The sequence below is a fragment of the Anomaloglossus baeobatrachus genome, chromosome 2 (genome assembly GCF_048569485.1).
Source record: "Anomaloglossus baeobatrachus isolate aAnoBae1 chromosome 2, aAnoBae1.hap1, whole genome shotgun sequence".
Lineage (NCBI taxonomy): Eukaryota > Metazoa > Chordata > Amphibia > Anura > Aromobatidae > Anomaloglossus > Anomaloglossus baeobatrachus.
Genome location: NC_134354.1, coordinates 408,286,139 through 408,310,192, shown reverse-complemented (window position 1 = coordinate 408,310,192; position 24,054 = coordinate 408,286,139). Strand labels below are relative to the sequence as shown.

At 44.1% G+C, this 24,054-nt stretch overlaps 2 protein-coding genes across 4 annotated transcripts in view; one reads left to right on the top strand and one right to left on the bottom strand.

Annotated features, from left to right (window-relative positions):
- LOC142292409 (uncharacterized) overlaps positions 1-18,140 on the top strand; it is a 78,375-nt gene extending 60,235 nt beyond the window's left edge. The window contains exons 7-9 of the mRNA XM_075337756.1: positions 15,605-15,841; positions 15,909-15,962; positions 18,085-18,140. Coding sequence (XP_075193871.1) covers positions 15,605-15,841; positions 15,909-15,962; positions 18,085-18,140 — 347 coding nt within the window. The remainder of the gene's footprint in view (positions 1-15,604; positions 15,842-15,908; positions 15,963-18,084) is intronic.
- The window catches only part of CSMD2 (CUB and Sushi multiple domains 2), a 1,639,331-nt gene that overhangs the window by 824,665 nt on the left and 790,612 nt on the right, over positions 1-24,054 (bottom strand). The gene's annotated exons all lie outside the window — the stretch shown is intronic.

The window sequence follows — 24,054 nt, the reverse complement described above, 5'->3', positions numbered from 1 at the left end:
ACCAGGAAAGTGACATGATGTGGATATTATTCCAGGAAGGAACCAAGATCTCAGGAAATTTGACTCCAATTTGATCTTCTGCAGATCAATCTGCTTATCTCTACATGCAAATCATCAAGGTCCACTGCTGGCAGCTCCTTTAAAATTAATGACCCATGGTGTCCCAGATGTGCTCAATCAAAGACAAGTCCGAAGATGCTGCAGGCCAAGGTAGCATATACAAGTATAGTAGAAGCAACATGAGACTTTGCATTGTTTTGTTGAAAAACGCCTCGAGCGACATTTTGAGTAAATGGCCATATTACTGGTTCAAATATCAAAATCAATTTAATACTGAGCTCTTAGTGTACCTCTAATAAAGATTAGGAGAGTGAGGCAATAGTAAATTATGTCACTTAATGCTATAATCATGGGAGTTGGACCAATGTGCAGGTGTCTTTATGATGTTTCCCCCATGGTCTCAACAGCAATCTCATGATATTACTGCATGAAAAGCAATAGTAGGACTCATTGCTGAAAGGATAAACTTCCATTCCAGCTTTTATTGCTATATCCCAGCCTTCAGTCTCAAAAATGGAGACCACATAGGCAAAAGCCATAAAGAGGCCTTCACGAGGGAACGTCACACTGGTCCCATTTCTCATAAGAATTGTCTTTGTACCACTGAATGTATACTTTTGCCTTCTCCAGGAGTTAGGGGTAATTGATTTAGGTTCAGAAGTCTTAGAAAAGTGAGCTACCTTACTAGATTAGATGTAACATTACACTGGTCATACTTCTCATATACAGTAGTGTGGGGTAGAAAAATGGACAATAGCCATACTCCTCTAGTCTTCATTTCAGGTACACTGGTGTGGGGTAGAAAAATGGACAGTAGCCAGACCCCTCAAGTTTTCATTTCAAGTACACTAACAGCTTGGCATTACATTGATTTGGTGTTGGAAAACTTGGTACAACCATTGCTCCAATGTGTCCCAGGAGCTGTTTTTCAACAAAACAACAGGCCACATGTTGCTCATGCTACTATGAGCAGAATCTGTGACCTAAATGTGCTACCATTGCCTGCAATGTCTCCAATCAATAACATTTGGGATCTCATTGATTAGCAATTGCAAAGGGAACTACCAGACATGAATCTTGATGGTTTGTGTGGCCAAGAGCATTCAATGTGGCATAACATTCCTCAGACAACAAATAATACCTTAATTGATAGTATTCTAATGAATGTAAGTGCATGTACTTCTGCGTGTAGTGCTCATACTCAATACTGAATAAATCGAGATGTTTTAAAAATGTTGTATTCATTTTTTTCATCATTTGCATATCATAAATATATCTATTGATCTTGTGATCTCAATACTTTTACGACTTTTCCTCCCTGATATTTGAATTTCAATGTTGAGAAGTATATTTTTAATGTTAAAAATATGCAACAAATTCCAATATTATATGTGGATTTTTTCATAGGCATTAAGACTTGTCTTTGTACCACTGTATATACTACTGCCTTCTCCAGGAGCTACGAGTGATTGATTTAGACTCAGAAGTCTCAGAAAAGTGAGCTACCTTACTAGATTAGATGTACTTTCTGTAATGTCATGAGGAAACTTGTTTTTTAGTTTGGTAAAAAAATAGTATATAATTGATAAACAATAAAATCACACCAGAGAACATGTTGTGTTAGCAATATAAAATATATATGATGGAAGTAGTGAACTTGGTTTTCACTGAAGAGAATGACAACTGCTCAGAGAGTTTTCACTGGCACCCAACCAAAAATGAAAAACGTTTGAAATATTATATATACTTCTTAATAACATAAAATGGGGGCAGCACTGGTTCTCTGTAAAGACCCAATTAAATTTGAAGTATTTCAGGCAATGCTCAATAGGACAAAGTTTTAAAATGTAGATATTTCGCATAATAAGTAAAACACAAGTACCACCTAGGACAGGTAGCTACCCAATAACCCTTTATTAATCTTTGTAACATGTTTCTTTTATTCTTTAGTTCCGCAACAAACCTATTTGTATAGTAATAACATAAATACACATTTTTTTTCTTTCTTATTCATCCACTAATATATTATAGTTACATTTCAATAAAGAAAAGCCCGGATGCCTGCCCTGAAGGGGCTCAAGGGAGGGCAACATGACTGAGGAGGGATGCTAGGCCTGAGGGTTAGCAAGGGGTAGGGCATTTTGTGTGGGAAAAGTGGAAGGTGGAGTTATAAGGGCTCTGGGGCCATATAATTGGTCAGGGGGTTGTCAGTGGTAGGGGGGGTAAATATAAGGCCGAATGATGAGGTGGGAGGCTCATTCACTACCTGGAAGACGTCCGGAATTGTCCCGCCCACCCGCCCTATTTCAGGATTTCTGGAGATCGACATGAAAAAATGAAGAGGATTGACCTTGTCGCAGCAGTTGGCGGAAAGGAGGGGGGTATTTGAAGTCGATGGATTGCACAAAGATCACGAAGGAACGGGTTACTCCTCGTGGTGCAATGGTATGGTTGGTGGGTCCCTGCTGTGCTCGGTCACAGCGGGACATGTTAACGTGGGACCCTGCTGTGCTGGGTCACAGCAGGGCATGTTAATGTGCTGGGTGTCCTCGAGTCGGTGTGGTGCGGCTGAGGGCACATGGTGGAGCAACACTCTGCTGGGTGTCCTCGAGCCGGTGTGGTGCGGCTGAGGGCACATGGTGGAGCTGGTGTTGCAATCATGTACAACGGGACTCTTCACTTACCCCTCCTCCTTTTCTGGTGGTTATGTTTTATGGAGTTATTACTATATTTATGAATAAAATGTTATTGATTATTTTGGTGATAATAAACAAGGCTGCTGTGGCCTTTTACATCCAATGTCACGCAGTCTGTGTCTTATTTGGGTTGAGAAGCGGTAAAAGGTGGTTAAATGGTTTTGGTTGGTACGGCAAGATAGGGCCGACAGTCAGTCTTTCCTAAGTCAGGTAATATTTGTGTAAGCTAGTTTTTATCAACTTTAAGGTCATTACTTTGGAATTTGCTCCTGAACTGTGATGCTGTGTAGAACAACGTTCACGGAGTCTAATAACCTCTCAAATTTAATAGCACTTAGCATTTTGCTCCTGAGAATAATTGGAGAAGAGATGCAATATATTTTGAGCCATTTTCATATCAATAATCTATTCAGTCTTCAGGAAAGGATAATTATACATGCTTCCCTTGCAGCAAGCAGCTAAAACTGCACCCACCAATGATGGCAGCTGGCCACCTCACATAAGTGAGTTTATGGCAGTGGGAAGAATCTGAGCTGTGTGTTCTTACCCCCTAAGAGAAAAAATCTGCAGCATAATAGGTTTATCCAGAGGTAACCTAAAATGTATATTATAGATCCTATACTGTAAATGGCAGACCAAATGCTGTGCTAAAATATTTCACCTTTCATGAGCAAATATCCTCTTTGGAGAAGTATAGTACTGAAAATGTAGTGTTAACTATTTGGAGTATCAACCCTAAAAGTCAATATTACTAGGGATGATCGAATACCTCAAATATTCGGCTTCGCGAATGTGACGCCCTGGACTAGCCAGGTAGTCACATACATACTAACATACACCCCCCCACCCTAGACAGTTACAACAGTCAACCAAAAACCCTTGTTGCCTCCCTCCAGGGTCTGATGTCCACACCAGGTGGGGCGGAGCCAGGCGGCTGGCCTGACCCACCGAGGAGTTCACAGGCCTGGAGGCGGGAAAAGCAGAGAGTGTAGTTGGAGAGTTGAACATGAGAGGACACGAACTGCAAGTGTCTGGGTCGGAGCCGAGGCACTGACAGCAAGGTTGGCAGACGGTGGTGGCCGTCTGCAGGAGGTAGGGACCTCTGCAGAACCGTAGGACCGGGGTTGGACGGTGGCCCACCGGTACCGAATCGGGGAGCAGAGTGAAGCTAAGCACACAGGCAGGGCCATCGGACCCCGACCAGGCTTGGAGCCGCCGACAATAGTCAAATCCGAGTGTGACAGGAAACCCAGGGGTTTCCCAACAACCAAGACCCGATAGAAGGCAAAAGTCCACACCGTGAGGATATACAGCCACCGCCACAGGCTCCTATGGCACCTATATGATGGGGAGAGGACTACCGGTGGGCAACCACAGGAGTCAGAACATTCTAAAAGGTGCAGGGAAAGACAGCCACCATCAGCCGTCTGGGGAGAGCACAACAACACTGCAGCCGGCTGCAGGACCAGTCCATCCGGCCGTTTTGGTTTACCAGAGACTCTGTCATTGATTGCCTGAGTGAGTACACCAGTGCCATCCGGCACCGCGCTGCGCTGTCCCTGCAACCCTGCACTACAGCCATCCAGCCTCCCCGTTACACCACTGGGCCCCGGGATCACCAACCCCCTACCCACGGAGGGGACAACATCCTAGCTGCTCATTACCATCTCTCCCGGGATCCCCGTCACCAGCAGTGGTGGTGCCATCATCACCACGTCCCGTGGGTGGCGTCACGAACTCTCTCCCCAAACAAACCATCCCTTTTCACTCACGGGTGAGGAGCGCTGCTCGAGTCCCTGGGTCCGGTCCACCGCTCGAGCCACCGAGCAGTAGCAGCAGAAGCCCCAAACCCGAGCGTGGCGAGCGCGTCCCTTCCGCCTGCGACACGAATATCCGATGAATAAGTTGCCGCTGTGCGAATATTCGATGTGCAATGTAAGTCTATGGGAAGCCTGAATAGTTCCGAATAGTTGTTATTCTGGTTTCCCATAGACTTACTTTGCGCATCGAATATTCGCGAATAGTTGAATAGTGGCGACCTATTCGGCAAATATTCGCAAAGCCGAATATTTGAGGTATTCGATTATCTCTAAATATTACCTTTTAATGTGCCTTGTCATAGGATATATGATAAAAATAGACAAACAAGTCATTCTATTTGCAAACACGTGTTTCCCGTCTTTGCTCCTCATCAGTGCAAAGCAGGATGTCTGATTTGGCTAAGTGAGTGGCCTCTGACAGGTGTTCTAAGGGGGACTGAATAGGAGCAAACACCCCAAAACACATGTCTCCAAATAGAGTGTCTTGTGTGGCTTTTTGTTCTAAGTCATGTAGCAAGAGTCATTAAAGGATCGATACTGACTTTTAGGATTACTACTCCGATGTGTAGCACTAGAATTTTAGTCCTTTTCCCCTCTGAAGAGGATATTTATATATTTACATTCTCAGAGGAGCATTGCATGGTGTCTTGACACACTCCAAAAGGAGAAACATTTTCCCTTAGACCACCTTCCATCAGTAAAATGATGAAAATGGCTGCTCTCAGTTCCTAAGCTTCTTTTATCCCTGCAAATTTCAGTCAATTCCTTGAGTTGGTGCATTTGTTTCTTTTTTATTTTAATTAAGGGTTACAAACTCTATTGTCGAAAATAGAATTTGTATTATATTTCGACTATTAGTCATTGATGACACTAAGATTCCAGACATGCATACAGGAAATCCTGGAATGACAACTAAAAACAGTGGGAAATGAGTCTGTCACTAATAATCCAAGCCGCTGATGCCGCGGGAGAAACACTACAAGCTATGGTCTCATGTGACAATGTTCATGTAATACCAGCTTATTGGATTATGTCGTAAAACTTTGCCTTAACATCAGCTCAATGTGTCAGACATGTTTCTGCATTTATGAATTTGGTGTCTATGAAATATTCCACATGGAAAAAAATTATTTCAAAATCTGGACTCATTTTAAATGCACTTATATTTAAAGGACTATTCCAAGATTGGCCAAACTTGGATCAAAGGCAAGTAATGCTAAGGAATAATGAAATAAGTGTTACCAAGCAGTTGAATCCCCTGCCTCTCCACTTCTTCCCGAATTCTTTTTTTATAGAGCTGCAGCAGTGATGTCATGTCTTCACTACCCAAGCCTCAGCAGTTGTGAGTCAGTTACTGTACCTCAGCATTACAGGTAAGACCCGTGATTGACTGCAGCGGTCATGTATGAACCCAAACTTTAAAGTTAAGTACAGAACATAGAATTTACAAAACAAAATCAGTGTCCAAGTACAGTGTTCTGGTGCTTTACATATGTAAACCACTATATTGGGTATCGCTGTGCTCAGGTATGCTCAGCCCAGTGTGAGCCACTTGAAGGCTCTGAATGGCTCTAACTGGGGGTAATAAGAGCATTATAGGATGTAGTATGCACAAAAAAAAAAGAAAAAAAATCTGCCCTCCATCTCCCGGAAAAGTTCTGTTTATGGCTGGCTGCATGTGGGAGAGGAGCTGTAGTGCCCAATCAGGGACTTCTAATTTGGTCAAGGTCAAGTCCAGGTCCAGAACCAAACTTTATCTAAAGTCAATCTGAACCCACAGAACCCGAGTGTTACGAACCGGCGCCGCCATAGCCGCAAGCAGCCTGCTGCGGTTCCTGTTGCGCCCAGGCGCCGGCTGCCATTCTTGGCTGTGCCTCGGGTGGTCCAGTTGGCTGTTCCTTCCACCACGTCTAAGTGTGGAGAGGCGGCTAGTGCGCATGCGTGCGTCGATTTACCCCAGCCAGAGTTTAAGCCCGGTGTTTTGCCTAGTGAGCATGCTCAGCCTGTTTGTGTTATGTCTGAGACTAAGTCCTCAGTTCAGGCTACTGAGCATGCTCAAACTGATAGTCTGCTTTCTAAGCCTGTGGCTCAGGCTACTGAGCATGCTCAGGCACTTAGTGCATCAGAGGCTAGGTCCGGTAAGGACCTCACTGAGCATGTCCGTGAGGTGGCAGGCCCTGATAGGGCAGAGGGTGTCAGGTGTCCTGATGACGTGGCAACTCCGGACTGGCTCGCAGAGGCCCGCCCCTATGATCTGGCACCTCAGTATTGGTCGTCAGACGATGACTGGTGAAGTGTTTGGGGCGTGGCTGCCATGAGGTCATCAATGACGTGGCGGTTCCGGATAGGTTGCATGTGACGTCACTGATGACATGGCACTCTGCTATTGGACCTTGGTGGTTCCACCCTGGGTTTGGGGCGGACCCAGGTTATAAAAGGGGCTGGAGACAACATGGAGGTGCGCAGTCTTCACTTTTGCTCAGTCAGAGCACACCTCCATGTTAGAGCTTCATTGCGGCATAAGCCTATGTTGGGAAGCGGTAGGTAGAGTTAGGCGAACGGTGCCTGTCACGCCAAGATTCGTGGCTCGGCACATCAGGGTCAGGCGCCGTGCTTCCCTCCTGCCGTTCCAGTCTTGCTATAGCAGCCCAGTGGCGTTAACTGGGCTGCGGCTGCTGTGCCTCCTGTCCGATTGTGCCCCCTATGCACACGGACAATGCACCTGCTGCGCCACCTGTCTGATTGTGCCCCTACGCACACGGACAACGCACCTGCTGCGCCACCTGTCCGATTGTGCCCCCTATGCACACGGACAACGCACCTGCTGCGCCACCTGTCCGGTTGTGCCCCCTACGCGCACGGACAGCGTACTCCAGGACCCCTGTGGAGTTAACAGGGTGTTCCTTATTTTCCTCGGCTTCCCGGTCAACGCTACTGGTGTACCCATCTGGCCTGACGTGTCCTACACACACGTGGCCAGTCAAGAGGTGGCCAGAAACGCTAATCGGAGGACCGCTCGGCCTGACGTGTCCTACACACGTGGCCGACAGGGCGCTTTCGTGACGGTCTTCCGGTCAACGCTACCTGGTTACCACCCGGCCTGACGTGTTTCCTGCACACGTGGTTGGTGTAGCGCTAGGTGCACCAAAACGCTAATCGGGTTGTCGTCCGGTCTGACGTGTCCCAACACACGTGACCGGTTCCCAGAGTTCCTGGGTTATCTCAGAGCAGTCCAGCTCTATAGTCTCCGCCTAACCCTCAGGTGCCAGCAGCTCTTTTGTCATCTGGAGCACGGTGGGCCCCGACTGGCGATTAGGATATATACCCCCTGGTCCTAATCTGCCGGTTCCCCCGTAACAGTAAGACTGCGCCAGGGTCTGGCTGGCATGGCGGAGATAGAGCAGCTACGTCAGTTCATGCTGCAGCTTGATGCCAGAGTGAAGGCTCTGGAGAAGTCTGCTCTTGCTGCTGATATGGATGATGTGGTGGCTCAAGCGGCTGCAATGGTGTCAGTCACCAAGCCTACTCCAACCCTCCCTCACCTCTCGCTGCCCAACAAGTTTACGGGGAACAGCAAGGCATGTAGGGGATTCGTGAACCAGTGCTCAGTCCATCTAGAGCTGTTGGCTGCACGGTTTCCTACAGAGAGGTCGAAGGTGGGGTTTATCATCTCCTTGCTCTCTGATAGAGCACTGGAGTGGGCTACACCTTTGTGGGAGAGGAATGACCCTGTAGTACAGGACTCTAAGGAGTTTTTGGAGTCCTTGCGACAAGTGTTCCTGGGGCCTCAGGTCACTCACGACTCGGCCCTACAGCTACTGACTTTGGAGCAGGGGCGTACCTCCTCAAGTCAATATGCTGTGAGTTTCAGGACACTTGCTGCAGAACTGGGGTGGTCAGAGAGGACTCTCATTCCACTGTTCTGGAGGGGATTAGCCTCGCACGTGAAGGACGCATTAGCGTCGCGTGAGGTACCAACTACCCTTGAGGGCCTCATCTCTCTGGCTACCCGCATTGACCTGCGGACCTCCGAACGTCAGCTGGAGCGCAGGTCAGAGGGTCGTTCAGCCACTGTAGTGGTCTCTCCTACTGCACCTCCCTTAGAGGACATCTCTGTCCCTATGGACATCGCTAGGGTTGGTGTTGCTAGGTCTTCGAGTCGCAAGGGCATTTCCTGTTTCGCTTGTGGGCAGTATGGTCATTATGCCAACCGTTGCCCAAAGCGTCAGGGTAAGAGACCGCGATTGGTGACCATAGCTGAAGGTAGACTGGACTCTGCGTCATCCATTAGGGTGACGTTTCCCGCGTCAATTTCCTTTAAGGGGTCAACATGGTCCACAAGGGCAAGTGTGGACACAGGTGCTGGGGATAGTTTAATCTCCTCCTCTTGTGCCCGGCAGCATGCCATCCCACTGGTGCAAATGCCAAGGCCAGTGAGAGTCCGTGTATTGGATGGGTCCTTGTTGCCCAAGGTAATTCACCAGCGGACAGTGCCCATTACCCTTGCCATGTCATCTGGGCATAGAGAGACCATTTCATTTCTGGTTCTCCCTAAGGGTGCAGATGATATTCTGCTGGGTATTCCTTGGTTGAAGCAACATTCCCCACATATCGACTGGTCGTCTGGGGTGATTACGCGGTGGAGCGAGTCTTGTAGCTCCCACTGCATGTCTCCATCTTCCGCCCGTCGCTCAGTGGTATCTGTGGCGACTATAGACCATTCGAGTGGGAGGGCCGCTAGAGGGGGGGTACTGTTACGAACCGGCGCCACCATAGCCGCAAGCAGCCTGCTGCGGTTCCTGTTGCGCCCAGGCGCCGGCTGCCGTTCTTGGCTGTGCCTCGGGTGGTCCAGTTGGCTGTTCCTTCCACCACGTCTAAGTGTGGAGAGGCGGCTAGTGCACATGCGTGTGCCGATTTACCCCAGCCAGAGTTTAAGCCCGGTGTTTTGCCTAGTGAGCATGCTCAGCCTGTTTGTGTTATGTCTGAGACTAAGTCCTCAGTTCAGGCTACTGAGCATGCTCAAACTGATAGTCTGCTTTCTAAGCCTGTGGCTCAGGCTACTGAGCATGCTCAGGCACTTAGTGCATCAGAGGCTAGGTCCGTTAAGGACCTCACTGAGCATGTCCGTGAGGTGGCAGGCCCTGATAGGGCAGAGGGTGTCAGGTGTCCTGATGACGTGGCAACTCCGGACTGGCTCGCAGAGGCCCGCCCCTATGATCTGGCACCTCAGTATTGGTCGTCAGACGATGACTGGTGAAGTGTTTGGGGCGTGGCTGCCATGAGGTCATCAATGACGTGGCGGTTCCGGATAGGTCGCATGTGACGTCACTGATGACATGGCACTCTGCTATTGGACCTTGGTGGTTCCACCCTGGGTTTGGGGCGGACCCAGGTTATAAAAGGGGCTGGAGACAACATGGAGGTGCGCAGTCTTCACTTTTGCTCAGTCAGAGCACACCTCCATGTTAGAGCTTCATTGCGGCATAAGCCTATGTTGGGAAGCGGTAGGTAGGGTTAGGCGAACGGTGCCTGTCACGCCAAGATTCGTGGCTCGGCACATCAGGGTCAGGCGCCGTGCTTCCCTCCTGCCGTTCCAGTCTTGCTATAGCAGCCCAGTGGCGTTAACTGGGCTGCGGCTGCTGTGCTTCCTGTCCGATTGTGCCCCCTACGCACACGGACAACGCACCTGCTGCGCCACCTGTCTGATTGTGCCCCTACGCACACGGACAACGCACCTGCTGCGCCACCTGTCCGATTGTGCCCCTACGCACACGGACAATGCACCTGCTGCGCCACCTGTCCGGTTGTGCCCCCTACGCGCATGGACAGCGTACTCCAGGACCCCTGTGGAGTTAACAGGGTGTTCCTTATTTTCCTCGGCTTCCCGGTCAACGCTACTGGTGTACCCATCTGGCCTGACGTGTCCTACACACACGTGGCCAGTCGATAGGTGGCCAGAAACGCTAATCGGAGGACCGCTCGGCCTGACGTGTCCTACACACGTGGTCGACAGGGTGCTTTCGTGGCGGTCTTCCGGTCAACGCTACCAGGTTACCACCCGACCTGACGTGTTTCCTGCACACGTGGTTGGTGTAGCGCTAGGTGCACCAAAACGCTAATCGGGTTGTCGTCCGGTCTGACGTGTCCCAACACACGTGACCGGTTCCCAGAGTTCCTGGGTTATCTCAGAGCAGTCCAGCTCTATAGTCTCCGCCTAACCCTCAGGTGCCAGCAGCTCCTTTGTCATCTGGAGCACGATGGGCCCCGACTGGCGATTAGGATATATACCCCCTGGTCCTAATCTGCCGGTTCCCCCGTAACACCGAGCTTCCATGGGTCCACTCATCTCTAAGCATGTGTTACACACATAATGCGTGTTACACACATAATGCTAAGGCCATGGCCCTATCAACAAGGTCCAGGGGGAAGCACAGTGGCACTAGAGGGGTACAGTATTCAGAATGTAAGTATTGCTTGCTTTGCTATTTTACAGCATTATCTCCCTTTTAACAAACTTTATCCAATCTCAGGCAATCTCTATAAGTGAAGCTCCACTTTTGATACAACTGTAATATAAGGTACTATATAAAGTAGGCATCTACTCAAATTGTAACATCACGTGAAGAAGGATTACATGATGTTGGAAGATTTTTTTAAGAGCTATCGTACAGTAATATAAGCATGTACAGTATGTACTGAATATTTGCATTTAACTTGACTGCCAGCACTTTCAGAGAGCTCATCATCTTTTTTCATGTTTAATCGAGGCACATGTAGAAAAATAGACTATTTTAAGATGTGCATTATATTAGAATATAGAGGAACTGGCTATGACCCATAGTACATCCTAAAGACACAAAAGAATAATACACATGGAACATCTACAGCAATGTATAATGTTCATCGGGTCTCTATGTACCACTGTACCACTGATGTAGATATGTTAGAAGAGGAAAGCTGTGACATACAGCAGTGGAGATTGACAAGTTTTTTGTTAGATACAATCTTAATCAAACAAACCTCTATATGCCAAGATGTGAATTTCCAAGCATAATAGCTTACACGGAGGTTTCATATACTGTATTTAAAAAAACATTAAATTAGATTGATGTAAAACCTATACATAATAGTCTTCTACACGTGCACATTTTGCTGAAATTGCAATGACAGCTTTAAAATCCTTGAAACTTGTTGTTTTATAGAAAAATATATGAATAAGTACTGCCCCTGTGCCAGCGGCTGAGCCACTCGGATCCGGATCTGCAGTGTCTCGAGGGGTCTCTAGACCCGGGGGTTCGTGCGGACACTCGAATTCAAAAAGAGGGGGGATAGTATGTACAGGGGATGTGTAAGTTTGTAATGCCACCCACGGTGCGTGGTAATGTAGGAGACCACCGCTGCTGTTGGGGAGCCCGGTGGCAATGATCTAGCAGCAGGATGTTTAACCCCTACATGGGTAGGGGGTTTGTGCCCCGGGGCCTTTTGGGTGTTGGTGAAGGGGGTGCCGTACGAGAGAGGTAAAGGGGCTTTTTCAGCGTACTCACTCAGTCCAGGAATAATCACACCGACAGCTTGTAAACCAGAATTCTGAGCACCACTGCAGCATGGAGGGAGCGCGCAAGGATCCGTGCACTTGGTGTTGCTGTTAGCCTGTGGCCTTCTCCGTGGCACCTTCTTACTAGTTGGACCCTCAAGCTTGAAACTTTTCGGGTTCCGCTTACCCGTATGGCTAACGGAGTGAGCTTGCTCTCAGGGTTCATGCGTAGGATTTCTTTGGACTGTAATTTGGGAAAATCCTATCCCATCGGTGCGCTAGTACCCCGATTTTGGAGCAGGTTGGGGATGAATCTTGAAGTCTTCACCACCGTCGGGTAAATTACCAGGACGCGTTAAGCTACTTCCCGGCCTAGGGTCCACGTACCACGTCGTGCCCTGGCCCCTGCCCGGTGATGGCTCAAGGCCGCTGGCCACCCTCCTCGGCAGTCCGTGCCCCTTGATGCAATCCCCTGCTTCCGGGGTTCCAGCTCCTAGTCCAGGCCCAGGCCAACGTCTGCCACCTAGTAAACTTCAGAAGCCCTGCTCCAGACCGGTGACCTCTCTCTCCCAGAGAGTCACCTTCCCCTCCTTCTCCTTTCACTTCTGTTTCACTTCTCGGTCACTTTCCTACTTTCCCCTACCAACCCCCCATATGGGCGGCCCTATTCCCCTCAGGTCCCACAATGGTGTGTCTGGTGGGTACGGTGTAAAGTGTTTCTAGGATTTTAACTGGCTAAGCTATTAGCAACACCAAAGGACCAGGATCCTTAACCAAGCAGGCGTGGATACTGTGCAGAAGGGCAGATTGCACAATACCCTGTGACGACCTGATAGGCCAGGGCGTCACAAATATGATTGTCCATAAGTTTTAGAAAGATTTTGTTTTTCATCTAAACTAAATACACAAACTGTAAAACATACAAAACATCATATTGTAAAAATAATACAAAATGACTGCAAATTACACAGGATGTAACCAGGAGTCACAGAACTTTCCACTCATCTTAATTGTAAAAGACCTGAAATACTGCGGTACAGCACAGAAGCAGCATCGAAACTAGGCCTTAGGAGTTCTACTTTTTGTGCGTATTCTTGCTTTTCTTTCAGAGCTTTTTCTATAACTATTTGCTTATTTTTCCTTCCATGATGAGTTATGAGTGTATGTTCTGTGTGATATATGTATCTGTAGGGATCTTCTAAAGTCATGTTTGCTGATCGCCAGCTCAGTGACTTGAGAATTGTGCATCATCAGCATTCTCCACAGCAGGAAGAAGCCTAAGGCCTATCCCTGCCATGCTGTTTTCACAGAAGCCTCTAAAGGATGGCATAGCCTCTGGCCAGGGCTTCCTGTTATCATTTAGTGGGCAAATTGGTCAGAACAGACAACTATCCTAGCAAAGCTGAATTCAGAAGCATTAAGTATCTTAACTCTTTATAAATGGAAAAGAAACAAACCAAAAAGTTCACAAAGAATTCAATATAAAAACTATTAAGAAATAGCCTGGTAACCATTGCCCTCATTAATTTAGCCTATACAGTACATGCACACTCTGAGCATTGTCCAATAAGTACACAGTGTCAAGCTGTGACAAAACACAAGCGGGCAAGTAGAATGGTCACTCAGAGTCTCAGAAGATTGGAAATCCTCTACCTTCTTACAACAATTAAGGGCTCAACCCACTTAAACTCAACTGTTATATTCTGAACTGAATGACTTATAAATCCTTTACAGTTTCGAAGAGTTACCATTAACCCTGTTGCCATGGAGATGCCACCCGGGTAACTAGGCAGCTTTATTGCTATGCAAATGTCGCAGTTATGCCATGCTATGTGCTGTTGTATGTTAAGTGACACCTGCTGTGTGCCGCCACAATGTATTATTGTTAGAAGGTATTGTGCTGTTTCTTTTGGATATGCACTGCATGAATGGTTGTTATTCTTATTGTATGTGAGTGTTTCAATTGTGCAACAATATGGAGAATGCTACATAATTGAGTAAGTGAAAATATATGGCCAAAATGCTCTGGTCAATTAGACAGGATACTAATAGTAGGCAAAGGTTGCATTGTTTTATTTAATTACTATGCACTAAGGCTAGGAAAGAAAGTGGTTTGGTGCCACTGCCACACGCCATGGTAGCACTACTGAAAAGCATAATTAGTTCTTGTTTCACACCATTAGACTTCAGACACATGGAGATCGAACAATGAGACAGAAGTATAAGCTGTGTGACCCTGTAGAAGTGTTTGCATCATAACTAGCAAGTGGTGGTGAGTAGTATTCAGTATATATGGTGTGATACTTCAAGGCTAGTGTAGTTTGTCCAAGGTGAGGGGGAGATCAACCTTCCTGCAGTTGGGTACTGCCACTCTTGATCAAGAGTATTAAGGAGAGAGAATGAGAGAACTACAGCACTCTAATTACATTGCAGGAGACATGCAGGCACGCTCCACGCCCGAAATTAGCAGTAACCGGTCCTCCCATCTTTATAAGCTTTTACCAGCCTGTCAAGCTATTACTTCAATTGGTAATATGTGTTTACCTATCCCTTTCTTTCTCTCCACGCTCGAAATTAGCATTAGAGATTTACCTTGCTAAAACAGCGGTACCAGGTCCTCCCGGCTTTATAAGCTTTTACCAGGCAATCACGCTATTACTTCCATTGGGCATTATTTCAAGCGAACCTCTATACCATCCAGTTATTGGGTGACTTCCTTATATACCTTATCTGAGTCACAGGAGTGCCCTCCTGAGTGTACACATCCTTCCTTGTAATAAGGACACTAAGATATTAGTCAGACCAGCATATTGTGCTCCATTTATGTCTCCCAGACATCTTTGAATCATTGTAACACTAGATACATACCAGGTCTAGTGACCAGCATATATTTCATGATCAATGTTATTGTGCATTTTCCATCATTAGATAAAGTCCAGTCTGACGAAGGCCCATTGGCCAAAACGTCACGTTTTGTGGGCTATTTCATGTATATTATCTGCACTACTTTTTTTCTACGAATAAAAAAAATCACAGCATGCCTTCAGTGTTTTTCTTTTTTTGGGGGTAATTAGAGTGCCGGAGTTCTCTCATTTTGTGCTAAATATATATATATATATATATATATATATTCTTTTTTTTTTCTCCTGAACAATTTTCAATCGGTGATGCAGAGATTTTCTCTGATATTTTGATTGTAAGGGGAACAGATAAGTTTATTCATCATAGTGAAGACTGCATATGCTATACAGCTCAAGTGTACATGCTGAAAAAGTACAAGGAGTCCACAACAGTGTTACTTTGTACTCTCCAGTAACAATGGATGTGATCAAGGACGCTGTGACGTCCGAAACGTGTCTTCTGTGTGGTTTGCACCATGGCATATGTATGGCTTTTTTATTGATGTTTCAATAAAGACTCAAAAAATCTTGTTTATTCTACAATTGGACTGGACGCTGGATTATTTTCTTTACTTTGTATTCTGTATCTTACAGGTGAAGAAGACTGCTGCAACAATGAAGAAGAGGATACTAATGCAAGATGGACTGAAAAAATCAGACAAGCCATACAGTCGCTGTGCAGTGCTGGAAAGAAAGAGGTCGCTGAGCAAGTAGCTGTGAACAGGCTCTGTAAGGGTGAGCTGTACATAATTGGGAGTGTCACAAAGACTGCCAAAGTAAATCAGGAGCTTCTCAAGAGATTGGCAGGAGGCTATATGAGTTGTGGCAAGAGTTGGTAAAGTGTTTCAAATGTCAACCCACCATTAATTGAACATTTTTATTGTTTATCTCTGTTCAGCCCATGTTGTTGCATCTTGCAATGTTGTTGGATCCATCAAGCTTATTGCCTCTTGTAAGACTCAGTAACCATCAAGCTTGTTGCCCCTTCATTAAAAAAGTTGTTTTTGAACTGTCTATTTTGTACGCCTGCATTCCTTTCATCATGCCCGAGTGGGAAAATTACTCTTCTATTGATATCCTTGAGGAAGCACCCTACAATCCAAACACCACTTTACAAATAGTGTATAAACTTTTAGGAATAATAGATAAATGGCACAATGCAAGGTTATAAGAAAAGATGTTTCAGAATTGTTATCTTATGTGAAATACAAGTATTTACTAAAACGCAAGTCAGAAAAAATGACGTATTTTCTTTAAATATCAATAGCAATAACTTGTCAATAGCATAAACTATGAAATACCTTAAGCATTCTTCCTTCATTTACTTATGCTCAATAAGAAAAACTGAACTAAAAAAAGAAATCAATTTCTAGGAAATGTCAATGTAAAGCGGTTTTATATAATTCCGTTCTGTATCATACTGTGCTGATATTAAAAATAGACTGTGTTGGTGAAAACTGCATTGGAAATTCTTTGACAGGCTGGTGAGAAGTGCAGTTTATCACTTACTGTTCTGACTGAAAATGCTAAAACAAAGCCTAAAAAAATGTCACCAGAGGAAAAATGCCAGAAGCAAAGTGACTGTTGGCAGATTCCTGCTCCTCTTCAACAAACAGCAAATCAATCATTTCTTCCCCTCGGACTTAATTAGTTGAAATTTTCAATGAATGACACCAATGAAGATGTTAAACACTTGCAAATCTTTTATTGAGGTGTTATAAAACTCAACTTAATTACAATCCATCATGATCTATATATACTGTATTGTGCAAAAGTTTTAGGCCGGTGTTGAAAGAGCAAATTAAGAATGTTATCAATTAGCAAAATGCAAACTGAGGGAACAAAGAGAAATAAAACTTAGTATAACCGCCCTTTCCTTTCAAAACAGCATCAAAGCATCAATTCTCTATATTGTTTTTGAAGGAATTCGGCAGCAAGGTTAGTCCAAACATCTTGATGAACTATCCACAGATAATCTGTGGATGTAGGCTTGAACAAGTCTTAAGCGGGCTTTACACGCTGCAACATCGCTAGCATCAGCTAGTGATGTCGAGCGCAATAGCACCCACCCCTGTCATACGGCCAATATGTGGTGATCGCTGCCGTAGCGAACATTATCGCTACAGCAGCGTCACACACACATACCTGCTCTGCGACGTCGCTCTGGCCGGCGACCTGCCTCTTTTCTAAGGGGGAGGTCCGTGCGGCGTCACAGCGACGTCACACAGCAGGCGTCCAATAGAAGCAGAGGGGCGGAGATGAGTGGGACGTAATATCCCGCCCACCTCCTTCCTTCCGCATTGCCGGTGGAGGCAGGTAAGGAGATGTTCGTCGCTCCTGCGGTGTCACACACAGCGATGTGTGTTGCCGCAGGAATGAGGAACAACATCGCTAATAATCATTAAACGATTTTTTCTTTCAGGACGACCTCTCTGCGGCAAACGATTTTGACCGCTTTTGCGATCGTTTAAGGTCGCTCATAAGTTTCACACGCAGCAATCTTGTTAATGAAGCCGGATGTGCGTCACAAACACCGTGACCCCGACGATAATTCATTAACCATATCGTAGCGTATAAAGCCCGCTTTATGGTCTCTTCATATAATCCCAAATAAATTTGATGATATTGAGACTGGGGCTCTCTGGAGTCCATATTATCACATCCTTATTCTTTTTTATGCTAAAGATCATTCTTAATGACAAAACTATATGTCTGGGGTCATTGTCCTACTGCAGAATAAATTTGGAGTCAATCACACACTTCCCTGATGGTATCGCATGGTGGATAATTATTTGATTGTATTTTTCAGCATTGGCCAAAGTTCCAACTAGAGTTGCTGAAATGCAGCTCACAACTTTCAAGGAGCCCCCCACCACTTTACTGTTGCCTGTGAACTCTCCTTATGGGACTACCTTTTGTTAAAATCAACTATTTCTAATTTTGACTTATTAGGAAAGAGCAGCTATTGGAAGTTCTTTGGATTAATAATGAACAAGGAGTTCTGGAAGTGATTTTATGGTCCTCAGTGATTATATGCTGTTTTTCCGGACTGTAATTTCTATGTTTTCTCATAGGGTTGTCACTTGGCCCTGTTTCCAGTTTCCATGTCATAGGTATGGTTTTGGCTTAAATCCTTCCAAGAAGATATCTTTTAGCCAGACTTCTCCAAACAATAGATGGGTATAGATGGGTCTCACTGGACTGGATTCTGCCAGTTTTGAATAGATGGTGCTGATTTTGAAGGGAATTAAGAATGACATGTCTTTTTTTTCTCTGAATTAGGTTTCATTGGCTAAACACTGAGTCTTCAATGTTGCCCATTTCATGGTACCATCAAAGCTGAGAAATACAAGCAGATACTTCTCCATCATGCAGTATCATCAGGGACAGGGAGGCGTCTGATTGGCTCCAAATTTATTCTGCAGAAGGAAAACAACCTCAAATATGCAGGCAATGTCATTAACAATTATCTTCAGTTTAAAGAAAACAAGTCCTGGAAGTAATATTATGGCCGCCAAAGAGCCCTTTCTGGGATTAAATGAAGAGAAAGAAGAATTTGTGCAAGCCTATATCCACAGTACAGTATATATGCATACTATCTCGCACTGAAGATGTATTTGGAATCTTAAAGAAATTTACTATATAGGAAGTACATAGGGATTTATAATATGCAGTATTAATCCATGTGTCTTAATACTCATGTTCATGCAAAGTCTACTTCTTTCCTAATATTCACAATAAGATGATAAGAGACCCTACGACCAATATTGATCTCTTATGAACCTATGTAAAACATATATCCCTGGTCATGTCATCCTGAGCTTTCTAGTTCATGAACATTTTGACTAAATACCGTCACAGAGAAAAAGCATATGTGAGAGCCGTAGAGGAGGGCAGAAAGCCAATGCGACTTAGCTAACAATGAACAATTTAAATACCACTCAGAGCCTGTAAAAAGCTGAACGACAACAGTAGTGGCTGCCATTAGTGACTGTCACTGAAGATGTTTCCATGTACAGTAGCAGACGAAAATAAGGAAGAAGAGAACCACTCAAATACTTAATGCACATTTCCATTTAACTACTCTTATTCATTACTCTATGTATTATAACCAACGCGGTAAGTAAAATAATGAAGGGTAATGAATTAGAGACCAGGAAAAGCTGACTACATATATAATTACAGGTACGTTTCCTTTCTTCTTTTGTATTTTATCACTGTCCTAACTAAACAATGAAGAACGTAAAGAATCAATAACAATATTTGGAAAAAGCAGGCTTGTAAATAGGTAGACCTGAATACTGTCCTTAAATTACCCAGCTTATGAGCAACCTCCTCACCTTGCTCAGTCAGATAAAAATTGCATTTGAGAGCTGTAATTTTACGTGGGCATCAGATTTTTATGTGTTTCATTGACCTGAGTAAACTAGATGTCTAAAGCATCCTCAAATCATCCTCAAATGTCAAATGACAAGAGTATTCAAACTGCATTATATCCGTGAGACGCAAGTTACTGTATCCTTAGACGGAAATGTGACTGTCAGTCACTTTTGTCATGCAACATTGCACCATTTATTGTCACTCAGTTGTTGGCAGCTTATTATATTTTAAGATCACTAATTCTAATGAACAGATGGATGAAGTGACAATCTAAAAAATACCTAAGCCTAAAGCTCTTCTTTCCTTCCATCTGTCCTACTTTCCTTCCTTTCTTACTTTGTTCCTACTTTCTTTCCTTTTTTCTTACTTTCTTTCCTTCCTTCTTTCCTTATTTCTTTCCTTCATTCCTTCTTTCCTTCATTCCTACTTAATTTTCTTCTTCCTTTCCTTTGTTCCTACTTTCTTTTTCCTACTTTCTTTCTTTCCTTTGTTCCTACTTTCCTTCCTTCCTACTTTCTTTTCTTACTTCCTTCTTTCCTACTTGCTTTGCTTTCTTCCTTTTTTCCTTCCTTCTTTCCTTCCTTCTTTCCCTCCTTCCTTGTTTCCTTCCTTCTTTCTTTCCTTCCTTTCTTACCTTTTTTGTTCCTACTTTCTTTCATTTGTTCCTACTCTGTTTCCTTCCTTCCTTTCTTCCTTCCTTCCTTTCTTCCTTCCTTCCTCCCATAGTTTATCGAGTTCAGCCTATAACCTAAGATGTTGATCTATGGAAGGCAAGATCCTCATGAGGCAGATGCTAATTTACCCATATTAAGGAAAAAATTATTTCCCGACTCAACATATGGCAATCAGAAAAGTTCCTGTTAACATTCCAACACAGAATCTAGTACAAATAACTTGTTATATTTTTCAAAAAGAAGCCAGACCCTCCTTGAACTATTTTTAATAATTCAATATTACAATATCATGTGACTTAGAATTCCAAAATCTCACTCTTTGCTTAAGCCCATTTTGAAGAAGCTCTCACAAAACAGATAGTTACATAGGTTGAAAAAAGACCTAGGTCCTTCTAGTTCAACCTTCTTTAACCAATTATACATTTGTCATTAAGTCATTTATAACCAACAATGTTGTGTGTACTCTGGTAATCATCCAGCCCTTTTTTTTAAAAGTTATTATAGTGTCTGCAATCACTACCTCTTGTGGTCGGCATTACACAGTCTGACTGCTCTAACTATAAAGAACCCTTTCCTATTTAGCTGCCGGAATCATTTTTCTTCCACTCGCAGTGAGTGCCCCCTCATCTTTAGTATTGTCTTTGGAAGGAATGTAATGTGCCAGTCCTTTGCATTGACCACACATGTATTTATACATATAAATGAGATCTCCTCTGAGACGTCTTTTTTCTAAGCTAAGCAAATCTAACTTTTTTTTAACCTCTCATCATATAGGAGGCCTTCCATTCCTTGTAATAATCTATTTGCCCACCTTTGAACTTACTATAACTTCTGAATGTCCTTTTTAAAATGTGGAGCCCAAAACTGGATCCCATATTCTAGATGTGGCCTTAGAAGTGATTTATAGAGAGGTAACAATACATTGAGATCACAGGATTTCATCTCTCTTTTGATACACCCTAAAATCTTGTTTGCATTTGCAGCCAATGCTTGACATTGAGTAATGCATGTTGGGGTTGTCCATGTTGGTGCATTACAGCATTACAGATCCTGATAATTGCAATCTGATTTGCTTTTTGATTATGTTATGTTGCTTATAACTTTTTCTGACTTTAATATAGGTACCCTCTTGGATTTAGAGTATGTGCCCACGATGAGTATTACTTGCGTTTTTGATTCTGTGAGTTTTGCTGAGTCAAAAACACAGTGTTTTACACTACAAGCAAAGTGAAGGAGATTAATTGAAATCTCATGTCCACTGTGCTTCTTTTTTACGCTGTGCAAACTCAACTGCAGTGCGATTTTCCAAGCCACAACATGTCAATTTCTCTTGTGGGTACGCTGAGTTTTCAGTTTTTAGTGCAGAATTTCCACGTAGACTTGCATTAGATTCAGAATATCCACAGTTAAAAATGCACACTTGCGTTTTTAGTGCATTTAGGTAGCAAAAGTGCACAAAAAATGATTCTAAGCAAATCACATTAGGTATCAATAAAATTGGTTGAAAAACAGGCTGAAGAACAAACAGGAAGTTGCCCAAATCCATAGCTCAACGTCCCAATTCACACGTATAGAGACACATTAAAAATATACAGATGTAGCTAGATAGATAATAGAATATACTAGAAAGACTAGATAGTTAGATATCCTGCAGATATCTAATTTCCCAACCCCCCTACATATTATTCACTTTCACCCTTTAGTGTCTTTCATGTTGCACTAAAGGGTGTTTATCCTGGTATAGCCTAATAAAAATATTTAAGAAAAACAATAAAGAGTCTCCCTGGTTGATAACCAGCAAAAGTAAAGCAGACAGCTGGGGGCTGATATTATCAAGCTGAGAAGGTCCATGGTTATTGGGTCCTTCCCAGCCTGAAAATACCAGCTCGCAGCTGCCCCAGAAGTGGCGCATCACTTTAGGTGCTCCAGTTCTGGCACTTTGCAAGGCTCTTCTCGATTGTCATGATGCAGTGATAATTGGATAATGGTTTATAGGGTTGATGTTAATTGTGTAGTGTTAGCTGGCATCTAGCCCTGGTGTTAGTAATGGAGAGGTGTCTATTAGACACCCCCATTAATAACCTAATAGGGAAAAAAGGAAACACACATACAAAATTACTTTATTGGAGAAATCTATCCCCAAATCTTTTCCTGGTTCAGCAATGAGCGGTGAACTTCTTGACATTACCACTCATCAGTGTCGCCGTGTCTTAAGAAGTGCAGAGTGAGTTGGGGATGGCTGCTGCTCAAAGTCTGTAGAGCCTTGTTGTGAGGCTCCATAGCCTTTGATCTACATAATCTGTAAAAATTTGTGGTCTACGTCAGAATCCCCGGACATGCATGGGTTTTTTTCTTATAAAATGGTGCACCGAGGGAAAGCGTGGGGAATTAATGTTTCAAATAATTTATTTTTGTGTGTTTTTTTTACTTACTGGCTTAGTAATGGGAGTGTCTGATAAACCCCTCTCCTTTACTAACACCAGGACTTGATGCCAGCTGACACTACACAGCTAACCTCAAACTCAACTACTGTTACCTTGATTACCACTGAACCACAGCAATTGGGAAGAGCAAAGGCGAAGTGCCAGAATTGGAGCATCTTATGTGATTTACCACTTCTGGGGCAGCACGCTGGTATTTTTAATCTGGGAAGGGCCAAATAAACATTACCCTTCCTACCCTGATAATATAAAGCCCCAGCTGACTGCTTTACCTTTGCTAGTTATCAAAATTAGGGGGGACTCCTGTTGCTCTGTTGTTATTTTTTTAAATTATTTATTTATTAGTTTAAACCAGACTAAACACCGGTTAGTGAAACAGGAGAGGCAATAAAGGGTGTAAGTGTATACTATGTAAGGGGGATGTAAAATTAGATATATGCAGGATATCTATCTCTCTATCTATTCTAATATATTTATATCATCCATCTAGCTATATCTTTATAGATTTCTGTATATGTGTGTTCGTGTGTATTGGGGCGTGGGAAGTTATAGTGTTTCTTATGAGATGGTGAAGGTTATACAGTAAATATGCATTATTTTATACAACTAGAATATGTAATAATAAACTTGTTTCTTTCCTTTGTGCCACTTCCTTGTGTTTCTAAACTTGCTTCTTTTCTTTGTGCAACTTCCTGTGTGCTCTGTTGGCTGTGTTTCAACCAAATTTATTGGGACAATAAAGGCCACTTTACACACCGCGACATCACTAGCGATGATGCTGCCGATCGCACCCGCCCCCGTCGTTTGTGCGTAGTGGGCAAATCGCTGCCCATGGCACACAATATCGCTAGTACCTGTCACATGGACTTACCTTCCCAGCGACGTCGCTGTGGCTGACAAACAGCCTCGTTTCTAAGGGGGTGGTTCGTGATGCGTCACAGCGATGTCACACGGCAGGCGTCCAATAGAACCGGAGGGGCAGAGAGCAGCCGCATGAAAGAAACGCCCACCTTATTGCCGGAGGATGCAGGTACGGTGCTGTTCGTCGTTCCTGGGGTGTCACATGTAGCGATGTGTGCGACGAACAACCTGCATCCAAAAGCAGCAACAACATTTGGGATTTGAACGACGTGTCAACGATCAATGATTAGGTGAGTGTTTTTGATCGTTAGCGGTTGCTCGTACGTGTCACATGCAACGACGTCGCTAACGAGGGCGGATGTGCGTCATGAATTCCATGACCCCAACGACATCTCGTCAGCAATGTTGTTGCGTGTAAAGCGGCCTTAACACATAAAAAACGCATGTAACAAAAAAATGCATACAAAGGAAAAATGCAAGAAACTCTTCAGAGTCAAAAATTCAACAAACACTGATCGTGGGAATGTTCCCTTACAATACTTGCATTGAGATGGGTTGAAGCACTATGCACTTTAGATTTTTCTTATCAATCTATGTAAGTACTGTGTTTGGGCTTTTCATTTGCTGCACTCTATATAGGCTTTACTTAGCCTGTCTAACCAGTACTATCATTTTTCTATGTTATTAA